At 39.5% G+C, this 22,047-nt stretch overlaps 2 protein-coding genes across 2 annotated transcripts in view; one reads left to right on the forward strand and one right to left on the reverse strand.

Annotated features, from left to right (window-relative positions):
- The window catches only part of LOC128740965 (cadherin-related tumor suppressor), a 161,882-nt gene that overhangs the window by 78,773 nt on the left and 61,062 nt on the right, over positions 1-22,047 (forward strand). Inside the window, exon 7 of the mRNA XM_053836541.1 lies at positions 8,379-8,892. Within this exon, the coding sequence (XP_053692516.1) occupies positions 8,379-8,892 (514 nt within the window). The remainder of the gene's footprint in view (positions 1-8,378; positions 8,893-22,047) is intronic.
- LOC128741447 (perlucin-like) lies at positions 345-1,060 on the reverse strand. Its single transcript, XM_053837270.1, has 2 exons — positions 908-1,060; positions 345-841 (listed from the first exon to the last, which is right to left on the reverse strand). Exons 1-2 carry the CDS (start codon positions 1,013-1,015, stop codon positions 479-481), a joined length of 471 nt encoding a protein of 156 aa, XP_053693245.1. The 5' UTR covers positions 1,016-1,060; the 3' UTR covers positions 345-478.

Below are 22,047 nucleotides of genomic sequence, written 5' to 3' on the forward strand. Positions count from 1 at the left end.
AAATTTGATTCAAATTCATTGAAAAGCCATTAAATTGGCAACTTTTTTGATGGCAATATTCTATCTGAGAGTTATTGTGCTTAATTGTGCAGAATGCAGATTTATCCTAACAATTCACGAATATTCGAGGCAGTCGCAAACATATTGCCACCAGCATTTTGCGCTGGCCGAGAAGTTTTCCAGTTATTCTTTCAACAAAAAAAAAATGGGACTGGATTATTATAATCCAGTAAAAATTTGAAAATGTTGTTTCCTTGTCTCTGTCTAAGCTTTCTTTTTCTTAAAGCTTGAGTGTGTGTGTATTTTACTGCAAAATAAACGTCTATTTCCCAAACAAAACTATCCCATTTTAAACGTCAGCATTTCTTTGAATTCTAAAATTTGAAATGCTAGACTCTATATTTAAAGCTACCACAATCAATTATAAGTTCCGGTTTATTAGTCCACTCATCGGGTGGTAGATTTAACTTTAAAACCTTCAAAACAGTATCGTCACTTTTTTCGATTCGACGTTTTCACACAGGAAATGCTGCACACTCACGCAGTTCCTATCATTCCAATTCCAGTTGTTATCGGCTCGAAGTTCCGTGCAATCTTCGGTATTCTCATAGTTATCCGGCTGTCCGGGTTGCCAGCGGGTGTAGCTGAACTTTGCCCCCGTTGGTTGCCAGTAGTAATCACCTTTCCGGCCGAGATCACTTCCACCGATCCAAACGGCGGGCTGGTATTTACGGTCCGATTTTGCCAGTGCAACCGCATTGGCATTATCCTGATCGTTCGTTATCACTGCCAAGCGCATTCCGATCGAATTGCAATACTCCGTCGCTTGGAACCAGTTGCCCTAATCCGGAGGAGGAATAAACCTAAGGGTGAAAGGGTGTTTCTTGGCGGTTTTACAACAACTTACCTCAACATTTGGGATGTGAAATTTAGTACTCGATGCACACTTTAGGTCCTGTCCGAAACAGTAAGTCATAAGACTAAGCAACAACAGCAGACGAGTTAGTGAGGACATCGTTGCACCGGGGTATTTTAAGAAATAGTGCGGAAATAATGAGCACATATTGCTTTTATATGTCGGTTATTTAGAGTTATTTAGTTACTGGAACAGAACTAGATCAAAAAAGTGTATAGTTTTATCAGCATCTTATACTTTCATTGCATACGGTTGATAAGGCGCTAATGCAATGTATCCGTATCTCTCACCTGTGTAAGCACGTCAACGTGCATTGCATTTGTGATCTATTAAGTTTACTTTGTTGGATAATATTTGAGAGACTTTAATAGGTGTCGCTCGACATACAGCACTCATGCGCTAATTGCACGTCCTCTAATCGCACCGTCTTTTAATTGCACGTCTGCTAACTGCACGATCGTGCAATTAAAAAGCAGTTATCTGTCAAACTACATGTGGTATCACAGGTGGTTGCTATAAACAAAAATGCAGCGTTGCATTACATAGATACATTATAAACAAATTCATGCAAATTTGGCTACACTTTGACTAATTGAACACATTTTCATTAAGCTTTTAGTTCATTTGTAAAAATTTAAATGTTTTTCCCAAAATTTAGCGTACGTGTGAATGCATGTGAAGAGTTTTTTACAGTGATAACGCATCACGTTTTACAATAAATATTGGCAACCATGTGCAATTAAAAAACGAAATTCGCTAATCGCATCGCCTCATTCGTGCAATTAGCGAACGAGTGCTGTACTGACAATAAATGGAAATCAGTCACATGTGCAAAAACGTGCAACTGCGAAAAACGCAAATATTTGTTCCAAAACTTAGAAAAGCTACCAAAGTTACTGACAATCGTTTATTTGTGCCTATCACAAATAACAGTCACAGCATGCTTTGATCCACTTGCGCTGCCGGTGACTCGGCAATGTTTTCAAGACCACATTGACAGGTCATAGCATATTGTACAGCAAAGTTTACATACGCAGTGTATTATCATAGTAGAACTAAACGAAATAATTTTCTGTATAAAACGTAGGTGTGTGTTTTTAATTTAACCCTCGGTCCTGTCAGTTTGAACGTAATTTTCTCTTGCGCAAACCTTCGATCAACTTCTTGTGCACAATGTAGCACTAAGAGTAGCTCAAGCAACCGCCCCTTTCTTGACTAAGGAGGGTTCCAAGCTTTTATCAGAACATACTTCTGGGCCGAGTAATACACATTTTGTGTGTTAGTTGCCTGGATAGTTCTCATGTATGGTTGAAATTTGTGTTTCATGCGTATGAGAGCCGCCCCCTTCCAAAGGGGGCATTCACAGTTTTCAACTTTTTAAGTCACAGTTTTGCTGATCTTCTATTTTTATATATCCTTTTGCTTCTATGTTTCTGTGCTCCTATAATATTACCACCTTATTTTTCCTGTCCTAGTTATTTATTTATTTACTCTCCAAAATACTTTCCGTTCCTTATGACTTCCATTTTCTTATTATCCTTACTTGGCAATTTTCCTTATTTTCCGTCTTCTTATTTTTCTATGTCATTGGATGAATAAGATCCCATTGTACACTGATTCTTCTGCTTTAGTGTAGTATGCTTATGCTTTACTATCTTCTTCGAAGATTGTATTTTCTTGTTTTTTTATGTTTCCATATTTTCTAATTTTCATTTATTGGTATTTGTTATTTTTCTTATTCTATCTTTATCCTACTTTCCATTTTTATTTTTCATTGTATTAATTTACCGTAAGCTTTATTTCTCTCATGTTCATGCATTATTTCCTGTTTATTTTTTCCATTTATCATTCTTCTACTGATATACGTTTGTTTTTCATATTTAGGCCATTACAAATATTTTATAAAGCTTTTGTCCTTCCAGTGCTGGGCCACTGAAGGGGGCGCGAAAAAAGTACAAGGGTCCATGTCTAGTAGCACGACCGTAGGCTTGTCGTAGCACTACGAATGTAGAGCAATTTGTCTCCCAATGCTAAAGCCGGTGATTTTTGTACGAATTTCATTTATAGATGCCCAAGTTGCGCATTAAAGTATTGTGTTCTTATATGTGAGAAATTCATAATTTCAACACTTCAACTAATTTAAATGGTGGACCTGAAAAGGTCCGTTTGATAATCTCGAATTCTCAAATTTCTGACTCGTGGTGTCCCTTGGCTACTTTCGTCCATCCGATAGGTTATTGGTGTGTGGATCAATGGTGGGAATACTCTTTACCGGACAAACGCTACTCGTAGGATCTGTAATTAAGATAGACTTTTCTGTTTATGATGTTATGTCCAGTACCAGTCCAATCTAATTTCATTAAAACGTAAAGTCGGAAGAAGTGAATCAAATAAATAATAATAAATAATAATAATGATATTATGTGTCGCAAGCTAGCTGCTTGCCGATGTGTCACCAACCAAAGCCGCTGACCGAATGACAATGCGCAACGAATGACAATGACAATGGTAGAATTTACATTTTTCCTTCGCGGGAATCGACATTTTCTTAACTAGAAAGTAAAATGCCTAATAAGTATTAGATAAACATGTAGTTTAAATGTGTGTTTTAGTTCAACTTTACACGATTTTATTCAGAGATTCATTCTCTCACGCCCACCCACAGTTACGTATCGCACGAGAGAATGCCTATGCTGTTCAACAACGAATTTATATGTAGAGTAGGGCGGGGCATAAGTGCGATGTTTGAAGTTGTCATCAATTTTCCTGAAATATAAAGAAGGACAAAACAAAATATATTTTATAGTGATGCAGTAACTCAATGTCTTCACATTTAACTATACATCATCTGTAATAATAGTGTTATGCAAAATACATTCTTCATTCTTCTGATCAAGTGCCGATGCGCACTTTTACCCCACTAGCGGGGCAAAAGTGCGAAGCTCGAATCCACGAAATTAGGACAGCAGTAGCTAACAAAACCATACTATCTTCAATCTACGGTATGTTTCAGTAAGAAATATTCTTAATTTACATCTTTCCTATTTTGCGTTGGTGTATTGCAGCCTCCGTCAAATCGAAACTTTTCCAGATCTGCAGAAAACTGTGTGTTCTACAGATGTTGGCCGAAAGAAAACAATGTTTTCCCGCTGATGAAACAAAAATCAAACGTTTTTTGTTTCATCAGCGGAAAAATATTGTTTTCCTTCGGCCAACATCTGTAGAACACACAGTTTTCTGCAGATCTTTCATTTCTAGTATCTGTAATATAGTGCTCAAAGCTGTATATAATTAGCTATACATTTTTGCCTCGACTATGAATCGCACTTTTGCCCCGTCCGTATATCGCACTATTACCCCGCTAGGCGCTTGACGGGGTTTGATTAAATTATGGAAAAGCGAAATATATTTTGTAAATTCTTTTCACCGTATTTTCAAAACAGATATGTGAGTGATGTAAAACGCTGCTACAAATTTTCAACAAGTAATATCCTCCTGTTGATATCGTATTTGTCGTATAACGATAAATTACATCAAAACCACCCTAAAATAACATTTGCACATTACTCAGCAACTATCTTTCATAAGTAACCAAAGTTTACGTTAGATTCAAGCTGTCAAAGTAGTCACCCATCCATGCCAATGTAGTCAATTTACTCGTAATCTGCAGCGATAAATCATTGAATCGCACTTTTACCCCCGTCGCACTTTTACCCCTCCTTACTCTATATGTACATAGCTCCGGGTAGCAGTTGAAGCAAAGCAGAATGTGATCAAGCGGGAAGAAATATATATGTGAATTTTGTGCTCAAGGATCAAGTTGACATGATTCACAGTTGATTTTGATTTCTGATGAGTTTTTAGCATCACTGCTGGCGGATAAGTCGCTGGATTCATCGGTTTGTTGGCGTCTCGCTTGGTGAATTTGGATGTCTCTTCGTTACCTTATCCGGGAAAGCAGCAACAGCTAGGGCGTAAATTAAATACAATCATAAGGGAGCTTAACCCATAGCTCATCTCCTACATATTTCTGTCATTGCGTGCTAGGGAAGCATTGACGTGGGAAGACGAAAAAATGAAAATAGTGAAATGATGAATAGTCGTCTAATATTTTCTCAATTATTAAACGTCTGTTAGGGAAATATGTAACCTACTGTGTTGTAATGGATTTTTTGAAAAATTTCCAATCGATTGATACCAATATCTCTAGAATCTATTGACGGACGACTGAGTTATAAGCGTGCAAACTATAACCACTTTTCGTTACATGTTCCCTTTTCGTTTTTCTAAACTGCTCCCCCATATAGATGGAATAGAAATCAAAGACGTAGTCCTACGTCAAAAAACAAAAAGATTTTTCCAATCGAGCGGAAAAAAATATTCGTTTTAAGCATTTTTATTCAAAGTTTAAACGTGAAAACCAAATTCGAATTTCGAATTTAGGCCATTACAAATATTTAAAAAAGTGTTGGTCCCTCCGGTGTAGGACTACTGAACGCGGAGGGGCGAAAAAACAAAGAGAATTTTTTAATCGAGCAAAAACAATATGGATTTTAGGCATTTTTATTTTAAGTTTAAACGTGAAAACCAAATCTATTCTTGCTTTTAATATATACGTTGTTAAGTTCCATGCAAAAATCTACGAAAACAAGACAAAAACGAAAGAAAAATGTTTTGGCCGATTTTCGGAAATTCCGCTGTTTGAATTTCCATTTCTATTTCATGCTAGAAGCATTCAACTCGTACACTCATTTTTCAAGGTTTTCAGGCTGTAGAGCTCACAGACAATTGATTTTATAGAAAAAAATTAACTCACATCCTACAAATTATTTTTTTGCCCCCCGATTTTGCAAGCCAATTTCCAAGGGGGGGGGTGACAAAAACTTTTAAAGTGATTTGCAATGGCCTTATTATTTCTAAACAGGAAAACAAGAATATTAGGAAACTGGAAAAGGGTATAACTTGGGAAGCTGGCAAATATAAAATAGAACAAAATAAGAAAAAAGAACAGATAAACAGAAGAACAAAAAAGAAAGAACAGAACTCAGGAAAAGCGGGCGTAAAACGGGACAGGAAAAGTATAAAATAGGGACGGAGAAAGAGACAACAGCGGGCAGGAAAAACGAAAAACGAGGAAAAAACGGGAACGCTAAACAACAATTATAACAGAAAACTAGAGAAACCAAAATGAAAAATAAGAATAACGAAACAGAAAACGGTAAACCGATAGAGGAAAAGGAGAAAACGTGAAAAAGAGGTCAAACAGTATAGAAAAGAAGAAATATGGGACAAAACATGGCAAAATGGGACAGAAATAGAAGGACAAAAAGGAACAGAAAAAGATGGAAAAACGAGAGATAAAAAAGGAAAACTGGAGAGGAAAGGAAAAAATGGGAGCCAAACAGTAAAATAAACATGACAGAAAAGACGGCAAAGTGGGGCATCAAAAAGAAGAAAAACGAAACAGAGCAAGACGAAAAACGAGTAGGAAGTAAGATTAAAATAGTCAGAAACCATGGAAAATGGGGAAAAGAATGATAAAAAAACGAGTGATAAACAGGAATAAAAAAAGTAAAAAAATGGGACAGGAAACGAAACAAAATGGAACAATGAAACCGGAAATACAGGACAGAAAAATAGGAAAACACGAAAAAAAGGAAGAAAAATTAAAGAAAAATGAGAGCTAAAGTTTTGAAAACAGTACAGAAAAAGGAGAAAACGGTACAAAAAGTTGAAAAACGAGACTGGCTAATGAAAAAATGAAACGAGGTAAAGCGTGTGAGATAATAAAACGAAAATTGTCAATTCTCATTTCAAGTAAAACTTCCTGTCCAATTTCGGGTTCATGTCAGGTAGCTAATCTAATCTAATATAATCTCACACTAACGCAGCCAATTCTTGAAGGCATCCTGAAAAATGACGATTACTTGAATCAATCATTTTTCTTGTCAACGGCCAGGCCAATTGCGCAACATGTACCTCAGAGAGAATTCTAAAGAATCAAGTGGAACCAGAAAAAATATTTAATTCCATTAAACTCCTTGAAATCAAGGGGAAGGAAGAAAGCGTGGACCTCCCGTACCAAACGCTTCCCATAAACATTGATAATGTATATAATGAAAGATAAGTTCGGGTCCATGTTAGGTATGAAGTAAAACTTTAGGTTCAAATTAGTCCAACTTCAAATCTTACTTCAAGTCAGAAGAATAGAAACAGAAAGAACAGAAAGAAACAGAAGAATAGATGGTCAGATAAAAATAGAACAGAAGAACAAAAGAATAGAAAAATAGTAGAAGAGAAGAGTAGAAGAGCAGAAGAACAGATGAACGGTAGAACAGTAGAAACAGCAAAACTGAAGAACAAAAGAACCAACGAATAAAAGAACAAAAGTACAAAAAAAAACAAAAGAACAAATGAACAGAAGACCAGGTGACGAGGACAAACCAATAAAAGAAGATAATTAGAACATGATTGATGATTGGTGATTGATGATTGATAATGGTGACATTAGCAAAGTCTCTTTGAATTTGCATATGAAAAAAACTGTTTTCCTTTGCGACAGTATTCTCTTGCGATTGTCAACTGCATGCAAATTGCTTCAGTTGTAAAAATTAATCACAGCAAATCAACCGGCAACAAATTTATTAACCGGCTAACTTTTCTAACACAAAAACTGTAAAATTGACTCTAAAAATAACGCACGGATTTAAGCCAGAAAAACATACCTATTAAATCCAAAACATTCCAGCTAATTTCGACGCTACCTAATTACTAGTGGCTATAAAGCGAGTTAAATCTCGAAACAATTTTCTACCAAAGCCCTGCAAATAACATCATTAATGTTGCACCGCAGCGGTGCCGCTGCTGGTACGGTGCTGTTGAATGTGGTGCAATTATCTACACTTCGACCCACGACGACGCGACTGCGTGCAAATGAGTGCCAACGGTGCAAGCGCTGCTCATTATTCACTTAAAATCGTTTATCTATAACTAATAAATTATTCATGTATCGCCCGGTAATCGACTTCTTTTCGCATTTGCTTCGCTAAACTTTGCGATTAAACGGCCATCCCGGCCGTTCGGCCGCAGTCCAGTTAGGTTTTCTGCTTAAAAGCAGCACCACTAAAAATCAGTAAAAAATTAAGCACGAAACATTGAACGCACCACAGCACGGTAGGCCGTTCGAAAATCGAACACATTTCTTAATTCATCTCCAATCAAGCGGCGTACATTCGCAGACGATGACTAATTAACTATTATAATTCGCCAGCATTTGCAGTGGATTTACCCGTCCCGGTATCCATGCCGTGCCATTTACCTGCAACCATCCTAGAGAGCCAATCGATTTAAAAAGATTTTAAAATGTTCCATTTTTTCTTCTTTCTCTTTTTGCTTTGCGAACTCGCTTGGCTTTGGCTTGGCTGTCACGCACGAACCAACCCGGGTTCGCATTCGCATGCAGGTTTCCGCAACTGATATCGACGAGGGCGCTAATGGACGGGTCCGTTTTTCGATTGCGACCGGCGACGACAATCGGGACTTCACCATCAGCGAGGACAGCGGCATAGTTCGGGTGGCCAAGAATTTGAACTACGAGCGAAAGTCGCACTACACCGTGACCGTCCGGGCGGAGGACTCCGCCAGCGATACGGAGAACGGCGAGGTTCGCTTCGACACCGCCAAACTGTCCATCACCATCACGGACATTAACGATAATCCGCCAACCTTTCTGGATTCGCCCTACCTGGCGTACGTGATGGAGAACGTGATACCGCCGAACGGCGGCTACGTCATCACGGTGAAGGCCTACGACGCCGATACACCACCGTTCAACTCGCAGGTTCGCTACTTCCTCAAGGAAGGCGATACGGACTTTTTCAAAATTAACGCATCCAGCGGAGAAATCTCGCTGCTGCGGGCGCTCGACCGCGAAATGCAAGCCGAGTACATCCTGACTCTAGTGGCAATGGACACCGGTAAGTGATTGCAGTCCTTATTTTCCAACTCTTTTCTTGTTTCTTCTGCTGTTTCTTGTCGGCAACCCTCTGGGAGTCGTGGTTGGGTTTCATTCAGTCCGGAAAACGGCTGAACTTTACATGACGGCCCACGAAAAAAACCGTCGTCGTCTGTCGTCACAGGGTCGAAGACCCTGTGAAGATCCGACAACAGTAGCGAATATCAAATTTCCCAACAGGCAAAAGTCCTTTTGCTACAACCCTGACAGTACCGATTGAAATTAGCGAAATACGAACTACACACAAGCAAAACGTCGTTAATGAACGTAAACACTTTTGGCCTTCAGTTACACTTAAGCGGGGCGGCTTTCATATTCCCCTGCTGTTAGCCTGGCAAGCCACTTAAAATTGACTGTCCGACCAACAGAGCGCAGAGCAGAGGCGCAACGGACGCAAACAACGCAAGATGTAAGCACTTTTCGATAACTTCTCACCCAGCCGCGTTCGATCGTATCCGCATCATGCAGCAGCAGCAGCAGCAACAATGTGCACCGCCGCAGCGCAGACCGACTGCAACCCGGGACCCTGTCCCGGTTTGGTTTGGCAGTGCAGTCTACAGTCGAAATCGGACGGAAATGCCTCGAGTGACTAAAACTGCACGTTTTGCTACTACTACCCGGCGTGTCTATACCGGCCACTCCCCTCGTTCCCTTCGCCAAATATAGGTACACGTACAGTAAACAGCAGCAAAGCGACTTCGGACTTCGGCAGTTTGTAGTCATGTGATTAACGAAGAAAGAATAAAGTTTGACGGTCTTCACCTCAGTCCTGGCGCGCAGTTACCGTACGTAAACCCAATTACAATTGCATTGGGGCGAAATTATATCTTTTCAACCCTATTAGAAAACGTTACTAATAAACGTAACCAAACAGGCGCGGTGCACTTTGGGCTTTATTGCTCCCTGCGAGTGTAATTTCTCCCCTTTAAAAAATGGCTGAACATTGAGCTAATTATGGTGATATTGATATTATTCAGCAAGAAATCATATTTCCGTTGATCAGCATGTGTACGTTGCATTATGGCTAGGAAATAATGACTTACAGCCTCGGCCAGCCAGCCAGCCAGCCAGTCAGTCAGTCAGTCAGTCAGTGGTAATTTTTACGATATCAGTAACAAAACGCGCGATTTTGTGGTCCGGGATCTTTTACGGTCTTGATCAACTAATAATCATTAGGTACAGTTCGGAGAGAATTTCGAGCTCGTTTATTGGCCACTTTTTGCACGTTGATGGATGAAAGCACACAAAAAGCTGCTCTAGCTGCTCTAGCTTCGATCGGGAAGCGGGAAACCGTGAGAGCGAACCACTGGGAGCCACATTGCACCCCAAATACTTAGACACTATAATCGAAAGATAAAAATCTTTTATTAAGTATTTTAACGGCAGCTCTGCTGGTAATTTTGTCGGCATTTTATCGACTGAGCTGTTAAAATTATGCTAGGAAATTCTCTACCAATTTTGCTGATATTTAGGTTGAATGTGAAACAGGCTTGAGGTGAATATTTTGTTTAACATCCAATGTTTAATTTCATTCACAACTTTAGTGGCATTTCCTTCTTTAATTTTGTTTTGCATTGTCAGTGGATGATAATTTTTATATTGTTTTTGATAACAATCATACCTGGAAATGCAATTTTCCAGGGGGCAAAACAGTACCTTTGTCAGGTACCTTTGTACCAGGTTTGTCATTATCATTGAAGTTATTCACAATAACACTCACAATGTCACTGATAGTTTTGTTAATCAATAATTCTTGCTAACTTACTTTACTTCTTTGGTGACAATCCGCTTACCAAATTTAGGAGCCGCCTCTATTAGTAGGTCTGGGGATGCCACTCTCTAATCGCCGCTAAGGCACCCTGTTCTAGCAATCCTCGATAACAGCGCTCACCAACGGGTACGGGATCTGCTTCGAAGTCGTCGGTCTCTGTCGGGTTCTTTGCTGAATATTGTTTTCGCTGATATCTTATTCGGCATCCTTGCTACGTGGCCAGCCCATTGTGCCTTACCATGTTTTAGTCGCCTCAAAATATGTATCTTCGTATACTTAGGAAATTTCGTGATTCAGGCTCCCCCATGTCACCCTCCCTTTTCTAATATGCCGCCGCGATCAATCGCAGGATCTTAGGCTCAAAAACGCCAAAAACTCATCAATCGTACTCTTTCAACGTCCACGCTTCGTGGTCGTAGAGTACCACGGGGAGAATTAGCATCTTATATAACGCGTGTTTCGGAACCTCAGCTGGCTACATAATACATAGAAGGACCTGGCAGCAGCCGCTATCCGCCTTTTTACTTCACAGCTCACTCCACTGTTTGTTTTAGTTGGATTTGTATTAAGCCGAAGCAGAATTAAAATGCTACTGATTTGGTTACAGCTGATTTAACTCTGAATACAGGTGGTAGACGCTGAATAAATTTAAGCAAAGGCCTCTTTATTCTATAAGTGTTTAAGCAGCCAATGAAAGCACTGTAAATCAGCTGCTTCACATAATAGTGTCACAAGCAGATTAGGCGCATCTTCAACCTCTCCACAACCTGTTAATATTCTCAATAATTGTGCTGTACTAGCTGAATATTGTCGTATAACGTATTGCCATCTTAATAAAAAAAACCTTCCAAGAAACATTTATGCGCTAATTAAACATTTTAGCAGCCATTATTATTCAGCCATAGCTGAATATGCATCGAATAAAATTTATATAAATAATTCTACAATACTTATTCAGCCAAAATTGGAGAACTCTTTCAACCTTTTTCGTTTGGGGCAGGAAAAAATACTTGTTAAGCAATTTTATCGCCCTTTATATAACCTATGTACACCTGGTTTCCAGCTTTGCGCAAATTGGTTATTCCACAACGCGCAAAAGCCTCTATTAGGCTCCATTGCAGCTTCGAAAGCAGCTATTAGCAAACCCGGAGCTTGATAAAATCACCAGAATTAGATGTTTAAAAGCTAAAAAAAGTTTTTTTTCTAAAACTAAATCATAGTTTACCCACAGGTTAAATAAATTCAGCCATAAAAGCGTTCTTCTTCTTGAATGTTGTTAGTTTAAGTTTAATTTAGGTGTGTAGCCGTACTGGGGCAACACTACCGAGTCTCGCGATGGGGCTGCCATCTTATAGTGCCGAGACTCACTATACCTCCTTCCCGGTTAGTATACGACCTTAGTTTCCACCGGGGTTGGTTACCCGATCTCCGCTAAGGTTGCTCGTATTCCGGCTGGTACCACGAGGAAGTCGGGATCGGAGTTGCTGGATAAGAGGCTAACGACCACTATGGGGTCTATATTCCGCATTATCCAGCCGTTTACCAACCCATAAAAAAGCGTTAAAAGCGCCATAAAAGCGTTTGACCAGCCTGAAATTGTTGTTTGGGTAGCTACGTTCAAAGCTGCAATAGAGCTTAATAGAGGCTTTTGCGCGTGTTTAAATAACCAATTTGAGCAAAGCTGGAAACTAGACGTACAGAGATTATATAAAGGGCGATATAATTGCCTAACAAGTGTTTTTTTTGCTTCAAACAAAACAGGTTGTGTAAGTTCTCCAATTTCGGCTGAATAAGTATTGTAGAATTATTTACATAAATTTTATTCAATGCATATTCAGCTCTGGCTGAATAATAGTGGCTGCTAAAATGTTTAATTAGCGCATAAATGTTTCTTGGCCTATTCTAATTTCGTTCTTGAGATGCGTGTACGCGTCTTCCACAGCTCTACGGTTAACGCCGATGATATTGATGTCGTCCCCAAACCCTTGGAGCATATGCAGATGGTACCGCTTCTCTGCACGCCTGCCCTTCGAATAGCATCTTCTCATGCAATGTCAAATAGCAAATTCTATAGCCCGTCACCCAGCTTCAACCCATCTAACGTGACAAACGAGTCCGATGTCTTATCCACCATTCTAACGCTTAATTTTGAACCATCAAAGGTAGCAAATATCACCCTACTCAATTTTGGTAGAAAACCATGTTCAAGCATAATCCGTCACAGCTAATTTCATTTAACTGTATCGTACGCCGCCTTAAAGTCTATAAACAAATGGTGAGACTGTAAATTGAATTCTCGAAATTTATCGACGATTTTTCGCAAGGTGAACATTTGGGCCGTCGTGGAGCGTCCCTTTCGAAAACCGACTAGTATTCCGCAACGGCCTCCGTCTATGAAATAGGACGCGGGAGAGAATTTTGTAGGCAGAATTGAGGAAAGTAATGCCCCGATAATTGCTACAATTGATTTGATGGCTTCAATTGATTTGATTTTTTGTAAATAAGGCGTATGTGACCTTTAGTATAACCTTGCACAATACAACCTTATTTACTTAGTTGGCCTTATGTCTTATGACAAGGCCTGCGTAGCATAATTCTTCCATCTAATTTGGTCCATGACAGCTGGTCTCCAGCTCGCCAGATCTCGCTCCATCTGGTCTTGTCACCTCGCTCGCTGTACCCTCTTCGTCTTGTTCCTACCGGACTCGATGCGAAAACCATTTTTGTATGATAGTTGTCCATCATTTTAGCAACCTGTTCTGCCCAACGTATCCGTCCAGCTTTAACCACTTTCCGAATACTGGGTTCACCGTAGCAACAGGTAAGCTTGTTCATGTTCATGGTTCATTCTTCGCCTCCATACACCGTACTCTTGCCTGCCGCCAAAGATGGTTCTTAGCACCCGCCGTTCGAAAACTCCGAGTGCTCGTGGGTCCTTTTCTAGCAATGTCCACATTTCATGCCCGTAGGGGACAACCGGTCTAATCAGCGTTTAGTACAATGTGCACCTAGTTCGAGGGCGCCTTTTAATCTTACGGCTGGTATTCTTGTCCTCTGTTGCCAACTTCTTGTCGAAGTCCCCTGCGAGATTCGACAATCCATTCGAGATCACACAGCATTGGATCCCATTCTTTGTAGCCTTAGCCATGATAAATCTAGTAAGCTTACCCGGAAAACTGTTTTCGTCCAGAGTTTTCCATAGCTCCTGTCAATTTACACTATCATATGCGATGGACTCAAAGCACATGTTTCTGCGGAAGGTTGCAAATCTCTAAGACATTTCCTTACAAAGTTATTGCTAATGGCTCGTGAAGTAAAGGAAAAATAAAGCTTGAATAAACCATAACTTTGTAAGCAAAGGTCCTAGAGATTTGCAACCTTATGCAAAAACATATGTTTTGAGTCCTTCAATAATCACCTGGAATCATATATTCTTGAAAAATGCAACCAACATAAGCTAAGTATGAAAAACTTATTCTTAAACCATTTCCAAAGAAAATGCTCTATAGCTTTGCACTCGATAGAGTTAGAAATGGCATTTCTTTAGCAAAGTTGTTTGCTTCTATATTGTCTACAGCTTTGCCGAGAAAGACGTGTATCGAGCCTATAGCGAACACATAAAACGTATGCTTGCCGTACTCTCATTTGGGTGGTTAGGCATAAGCGACACCTATACAAATTTATAGTACTCGGTCTAAGCTTTAAGGTGAAGCACTGATTTCATAAATCCACATGCCCCATATTACCCCAAAAGGGGGCTCGTAGCTCGTGAAGCTATGAAAATTTAAAGCTTGAATATGCGATAACTTAGCAAGACAAGGTCCAAGAGATTTGCGGTCTTCTGCAAAAACGTGTGTTTTGAGTGATTCGATAATTGCTTAGAACGATATATTCTTGTAAAATGCAACTAACAAAAGCTAAGTATGAAAAACTAATTGTTAAAGAGGTTTTCAAGAATATGGTCTATACCCAAGCAGCAATGTGAGTTTTATTGTACTCTTATGCTGGTCTTCAAGACCAATTTTGGTCTTACATGCCATCATAAAAGTGCAATAAAATCAAAATTGTTACTTGGGTAGTGCAGCACTCGACGAAGATAGAGGTTTTATTTCTTAAGCAAAGTTGTTTGTTTTTACATTATTTACAACTTTGCCGAAGAAACTATGTCTATATTTCCTAACACAAAAAAGTTATTTGTTTATTTTTATCATAGTAAGCGATGACTAACTTCTGGCACTTTTAGATTAAGGGGGATATTCATACGCACAAAATTGCTAAAGACAATAAACGATAAAACAAAAGCAGAAGACACTAGGAAAAAAGTTCCACTTTTCGCCCTTTTGAACCACTGTACTGTGCAATGAGGTCACTTCCTCCACTATCATGGTCTTCCGCCTGCACGCCATTCAGGCGTTCATCGTAGCGCTACTTCCACCTTTCGATTACCGCACGGTCGTCAGTCACAAAAGGTGGGGCGACCTTGAACAAGTGGGGGAGGTCCGAATAAGTAAAAGAGGTCCTGTTTCTTTTGCATTTTGACCGATAGCCGGTGTACAAGCGGTCGGATGATAAGAGGGGGTTTCTGAATAGGAGAGAGGTCACCATACAGAGGGTGAAGTCAAAATAAGGAAAAAGGTTTTCTTTCATTATAAGGATTTTTGGAAAGAAGACTGATGTAGCGCCATCCGGGGTGAGATTGTGCCAAAAACCAAAAATGTTTATTTGTGAAAATTTATTATATCTATAGAAACTGGTGACCTAAATTCAAAATGATGAAGAACACAACATATTTATTCATAACTTGGAATGGAAAAGATAATATTAACAAACTATTTAGCCTAAACAGGGTTTCAAAGTTCGCGATCAACAATACGCGGAAATAACGCTTGTAAAAATTGTCCGGCATAAATCAACCCAAACAAGAAATCGCATCAACTTGCTATGTTGAAGGTATATAAACTAATCATTTACAATGTATTAAAAGGTTATTATGCGTTGGATAAGTTTTGATTACGAAAATAATATTTTTCGAAACTTTGTACTTTTCGAGCTTCACGGGCGTGAGATTGTGCCAAGCCATAATGATTGATTCAATTTGTGGATTTCACATACACAACAAAAATACGTCAGTAGACACCAGCACACTCACATTCTTTACTATTGAGCACAATATTTTGACAGATTAGATTGCATCATCCATTTTGGAAATAGCATCATAGGTCTGCTAAATAATTTAAACGAATTTTTACTTTTTCTCTGGAAATTTCAGATACTTTGAATAAACACTCTAATATAAGACGAATATATTATACCGTGTATAAACTGCCAGTGTTAAGCAGGGCGGAGGGGGGTGGGATAGGCCACATGTTCTGCGGCCGCGGGTTCTCGATGGTTACTATTGTTAAATGATCAAATAGGTATGCCCCCTTAGGATACACCCCTTCATATATCTCCCCCTGGTTAACCCTAGAAACGGTACTGGCTATATAAAGGCTGTCCATTGATTATGATCTCATTGTCAGTTATTTCAGAGCTCTCCGGGTTATTTTCGTTCATACTTTTTGTATGACGCGTTGTTTTTGGACGACCCCCTTCCCCTAATAGTCCACTTAGTATTTATCCACTGGTATTTATGTGTATTGTTTATAAACATGCTAATGTTCACTGTTTAGGTTTTTAGCCTAACTTTATGTTTTTGGCACAATGTCACCCCCTAGAAGGGGTGAGATTGTGCCAAAGTTCATGCACTTCCAGTAAAATTAGGTTTCATTGTAACTAAACCATCTCTGCGGTAGTTGTTAATTGAGCAATTAAGTATATATTGACAGGTTTGAAATCAACTTAGTTCCTAAATTGTGTGTATACTGAGCTATAGAACCAAAATATATGCTTTTTTGGCACAATCTCGCCCCGGATGACGGTATAAATGAATGTCCAATAAAAGGTGGCAGCTGACAAAGTGGAGGATGGTGGTGGTAAGCTGAGAAAGGGGGAGGGGGAGCAGGAACGTCAAAATGAGGAAAAATCTTTGTTTATTGCATTATAGGGATTTCCGAAGTGTAACAAATCGTAAATCTAATTTACAAAATCGCGTTGCTCTCTCAGTGATAATATTTTCTTTGCGGCCTCTTCCATGGCCGTTTTCAGTATATCCCAAGAAAAACTGGCATATTTCTGACTCACCGAAGGTAACTTACATTCTCCAGCTGTCCAGCTTTTTTGGATTTTTGGAAAGAAAACAGATAGCTGAGGGACGAAAGAAGGGAACTGACAAGCGGAGATAGACATGAAGTGAAATGAAGAAAAAGGGGGTTGTTTCCTGCGTTCTGAGAATTTCCGTTAGAATAATAAACGTGTAAGGGCTTGGTAAACAAGGAGGTCCCGAGTAACATCGGGCACTGAGCTAGTAATTATATAACAATTTTTAATATGAAAGTCATATGACAGTAACAAAGCAAATGAAAATAAACAACTAAATGATTTAAAATTCGGTTAAATCAAATTGAAATAAAATAAAGAAACTTGAAATAATTTTCGTCCCTCAAACAGCCAGAATGACTCATAAATAAATTATGCGAAGAACGAAATAAAACATAGTTAATTAAAATTACTTATAAATAAATCAATTCATAGTCTACATTCAATAGTATTTAAATACATGAGGCGATGAAAAATCAAACAAAACTATAAAACTAGGTAAATTGAATTTAATTAAATTGAATGGAATTAAATTTAATTAATTGAAAATAAATTAGATTCAAGCCTAGGCTATTACGTTTTATCCGGAAGTCAATAAAATCAGCAATAAAAATAGAACGAAATACACCTGAGCTGAGGAAAAATGAATATATTAAGAATCAAAATAGAAATAAAAACAGGAATTAAGATATATATGAAAATGAAATACCGCAGCAGATATTTCTTTTAGCCGCACCTGAAAAATATGCTTTTATACGGGATACTTGTTGTGTAGTGTATTGGAACTACTTTTATGGAAAATAGCAAGCAAACAAGTCACTTATTACTGGACATACACTGAACCGCAACTGATCTAAATTGTCCACCCAGCTCCACCGTCGATATCAACACCATTTGGACTCTCTTAAAAAATCTGCAGTACAAAGAAATATGTGAGATTTCTTTCCATGTTTGCCCTTCGTATTGCTCCTCCCAAGGCAATGTTGAATAGCAGGTTAGAAGGTGCATCCCTTTGCTCTGAGGTCTGATTCGAATCAGCTTAACTAGTTTTGTTGGAAAACCATGTTCCAGCATTATGTTCCACGGCTCATTCCGTTCGACTGAATCATACGCCGCCTTAAAGTCCACAAACAGATTATGAGTCTGCAAGTTGAATTCCCGGAACCTGTCTAGTAACTCTGATGCAGGGTAAACATCTGCTTCGTCCTGGAGCGAATCTCACGGACACCGGGCCGGTACTCGCCGACGAAGGACTTCGGTAACGGTCAAAGTCTACTTATGTAGTGAAGGAGGAAACTCGGGTCACATTCGACATAATTGTTGAATGAGGCTTTTCCAATGCAATACGGAACCGAAAGTATTGTTTCCAAATTCGAATTAAGCAAAAGCGTAGCAAGGTTCGAGTTGACTCAAGTCAAAACCAGAATACAAATTGGTGATGCTCTCGAACGAACGCAAAAAGTGCGAATGCGAATAAAGTAAATTATTTTATTGCAAAAATAACAACAGAATCTCGCGTATGCAGCTGGCAGTCTGCATTCTTTTATTTTAGAGCACCTTACTGTTATTGTTTGTGCAATGAATGTACCTATGTTACCACTAAAAGTTACCATTATTATTATATTACCACATTTTTTGTGGTCTTCTTGGAACTTTATTCAATTTATAAATAATAATCACAAACAAAAACAAAAAAGTCAAAGATTAAAATCAAATAAAAAACAAATAAAATAATTCTCTTCCTTATTAAAGTAACTTTTGCACAAATCAGTGCTAGTCCACAAAAAAAATCTTCGTAAAACAATAATTTATTTTTCAAGGAATTTCCGTTAATGGGTAGAAATAAAGATTTAAGGGCAATTGTTGCTGTCAACTTTCAATGTAAGATTTTTTTGCCCATTTTGTCACCTGGCACTTAAATTTGCCAACGTTCGCCCATGGCGTCAAAATATATAATCATTTTCTATATCGTAAACACATAGAAAGAAGTTGTCAATTACTGATTTTAACTAGCCCTTAGGACTCGTGTTGCCTTGAATAGGTAGGCTGCTCTATTGTTTCCACAGACAAAAAAACAATGTGTTGATTCGCCGTCATAACAACCGGACCGTCAGGGCCGTATTGATTTTAACGACGAGTCCTGAGAAATTAAAGCAATAAAATACGTACGGCTCTAATTGGCAATGGTATTGCCTGTGACGTATACGAAACTTACCCCATTAAAGTCACTGACTATAAAATAAATTGTTCTTCCGGTCCGGTCGATCCAGTCCCGTTAGGCGTTACACAGACCGGGGAGAATTACTATGAGAAAACACAGTTTCCACAGGTTTCCACTTGTGCGTCGTATACTTCGGACGGTCTCGTATGGGCGAGCATAAAAGTGTCACATTCAGGCAAAAGAAAAGCCTGCTGTGTCGCATACCGTTCGCGCGATCGAGTACGCACCTTTGCGCTAGCCCCGTTCGTAGGGGATAAATGGGAAACAATTTATGAAGCACGTTCCATAATTGGCACATATCGCCATAACCTCATAAATTACCGAAATGCACCGAACACCGCGGGTCTTCGGGCTTACATTGTATGTATGTGGTAGCTTCTGCTGCAGTTCCCAGCGCATCTCGAGATCATAACGAGCATCGGGAAGGCCCATTAGTGCTGTTGTTGTTGGGAGGCCAAACATTCATCCATTGGCTGAATGGTTCAGAATAATAGAATATTACACGTTTATTGATCGATGTTCATATCTCGCGCTATTTCTGATGGTGAAGGGAACTTAAATAGAAATAGGCAACCTTTTGTTCGCCGTTTGCCTCCAACTTTCCGCGCGCATAAACAGCATAAACTCAATCCCATTTTTCGCATCCGAGAAACATGCTGATTTCGTAAAACAAAGGATTTGCGATAATCGTTTTGCACACCATTTGTGTATGTGTGAGAAAGAGAGTATGTAAGCCGTTGACTTATTGTGCTTAGTTTCAGTAATTGAGGTTTCGCTATTCCTGCTCACTCAGCCCGACTCGACGGATTCCATCTTCGGTGGTGAGCCGCCTGTGCCTGTGCCGGTAGGTACAACTTCACGGGGTGACCTCGATTTCGCGCTGTTTTTTCCCTACCTGATTTAATCGTTAGCGTAATAGTTGCTGCCCGTTTGTTGCGTGCATTCTTCTACCGGTGGCTCCTTTAGCGCGAAAACGGACGGGAATGTCGTCAGAGAGCGTCAGGAAATGCGTTCCTCGGCGGCGACACGAGAGTCATACATGGTCATTTACTCGGCCGGGTGACTGATTCGGATCGTGGTCGGGCTCGGGCACAAAGTCTACATTGTTCTCAAGCAGTCCAAGCCCAGTACTCCTTGTCCGACACAATCTACTTAGTCGACATTAAGAGATAAATGTTGTCTAACCAGAACCAGGCTTATTCCGAAGAATTGTAATTTCAAATTAATTTTGACGTTTTCGAGTATGATGACGTATATTTACACTACACACAATCGCTGTACTGTGTTCTTGAATGGAAGAAGAATAAGTAGAAAAATCTTCAGCAAAACAACAACGACCTGTAAAGGGCGTAAACGCTTGTATTTTCATCCGAGAATCTTTTCCAGCGAAACTCTCACAGCCAGCGTAGCATTTCTCCAGCGTTCTTTTGCTTTTTTTTTCTCATTCTGAAAAGTCAAAAGCCTTTTAATCCCCTGAGTGATGAAACGAATGAATCAAGCTGCAAAGGGAGAAAAAGATAAAAACATTGCCCAACCCGCGAGTCGGCTTAATCTGCTCGTTTATTTCCCATTTTACGTACACCCGGACCCGGACGGACCCGGCAAGCGGTGGTGGTCAACTCAAGAGACCCCGGTGTCGTTGCTTGAATTCTACACTCGGCCGAGTGGCGAGCAAACGGCAACGGTGCGACGGCGACGAGCAGGAGAGGACATATAAAGTAAATTTTGTTTTGTATCTGAGCAACATTTAATCAAATGTCATTCCATCAAATTGATAATTATAATTATTATTTTCCTATACGTCCATTCCGTGAGCACACCGAACCATCGTCGGTCGTTTCGGCCTATGGCTGCTCTGCTCAGCTTTGGGCTGCCGCCCGGCGTTGGAGCCGCTGGCTGGCGGCCAGGCCAGAGAGCTCCGGGCGTGTGCGTTGCCTTATTGTGCGCGGTTCTTTCGTGTTGGGTATTTGCGTCCCGTCGTTGTCGGTCCCATCCACTGTCCGCGCCCCGAGCATCACTTCCCGGATCAGTGCTTGCTGACACTATCATGGGTTGAGGAACTCTTTTCATATCGGTCTCATTTACGACAACCCTTAAAATGGTACTGTGCCGAATGTGTTGCGCGATAGCCAATGCACCGCACATTAAGCACATCTTTTTTCGCAATGCCACTGAACCAGATTTAATCTTTTCATGTCAAAAAAATGAAATTTTTGAACAAGATTATAATTGTTTTGCCTGTGTTTATCGAATGCCTCTTTTTCTAGCAGATCTTGCAAAATAAAGGGCATTTTACTCTAGATTCCTGTAACAAAAAATGTTTGAAAATTCCGCCGATGATAAAAATTAATCATTTTCCGCCATAAGAAAGCTATTTTTAATCGAAATCTGATGGCAGGGTTTTCGTTTACTAAGAATAGTTCGATGTCAACATTGCTGTAACGTCTGTCACGGCCTTTAAATATATCCCGCCTGAGATACATAACCCTAATGCATTACCCTTACGGTAGTTGAGTGCGCAACCTCGAAAATCTTTCCTTTTCTCTACAGGAAGCGAGCGAGATAAGACTAACTTCGTCACGGTGCAGCGCGCTGGGTGATTCCTCAGTCCGGACTCTTCACATTGGCGATCCTGCCCAACCATTTGTCTTTTGTAGTTATAGTTTAAACTTCAACAGATGAATTTTGTGTCCCTCATCTTTGTTATTTTTTATTCGTATTCGTCATGTTTTGTCATCTCTTTGTCGCATTTTTGTTGACTTTCATGGTCTTTGTGCCATTTTTTCGTCGTTTTTGACCACAGTTAGCTACATACTGTACACGTGTTCTATAACTAAAACAAGAATCATTAATACTATTTTCATTAGCAAAGGAACTATTCCCAACTTCCATCATTAGTGTATCATCAAAAATTAATCAACAAACTT

The sequence above is a fragment of the Sabethes cyaneus genome, chromosome 3 (assembly GCF_943734655.1).
Source record: "Sabethes cyaneus chromosome 3, idSabCyanKW18_F2, whole genome shotgun sequence".
Lineage (NCBI taxonomy): Eukaryota > Metazoa > Arthropoda > Insecta > Diptera > Culicidae > Sabethes > Sabethes cyaneus.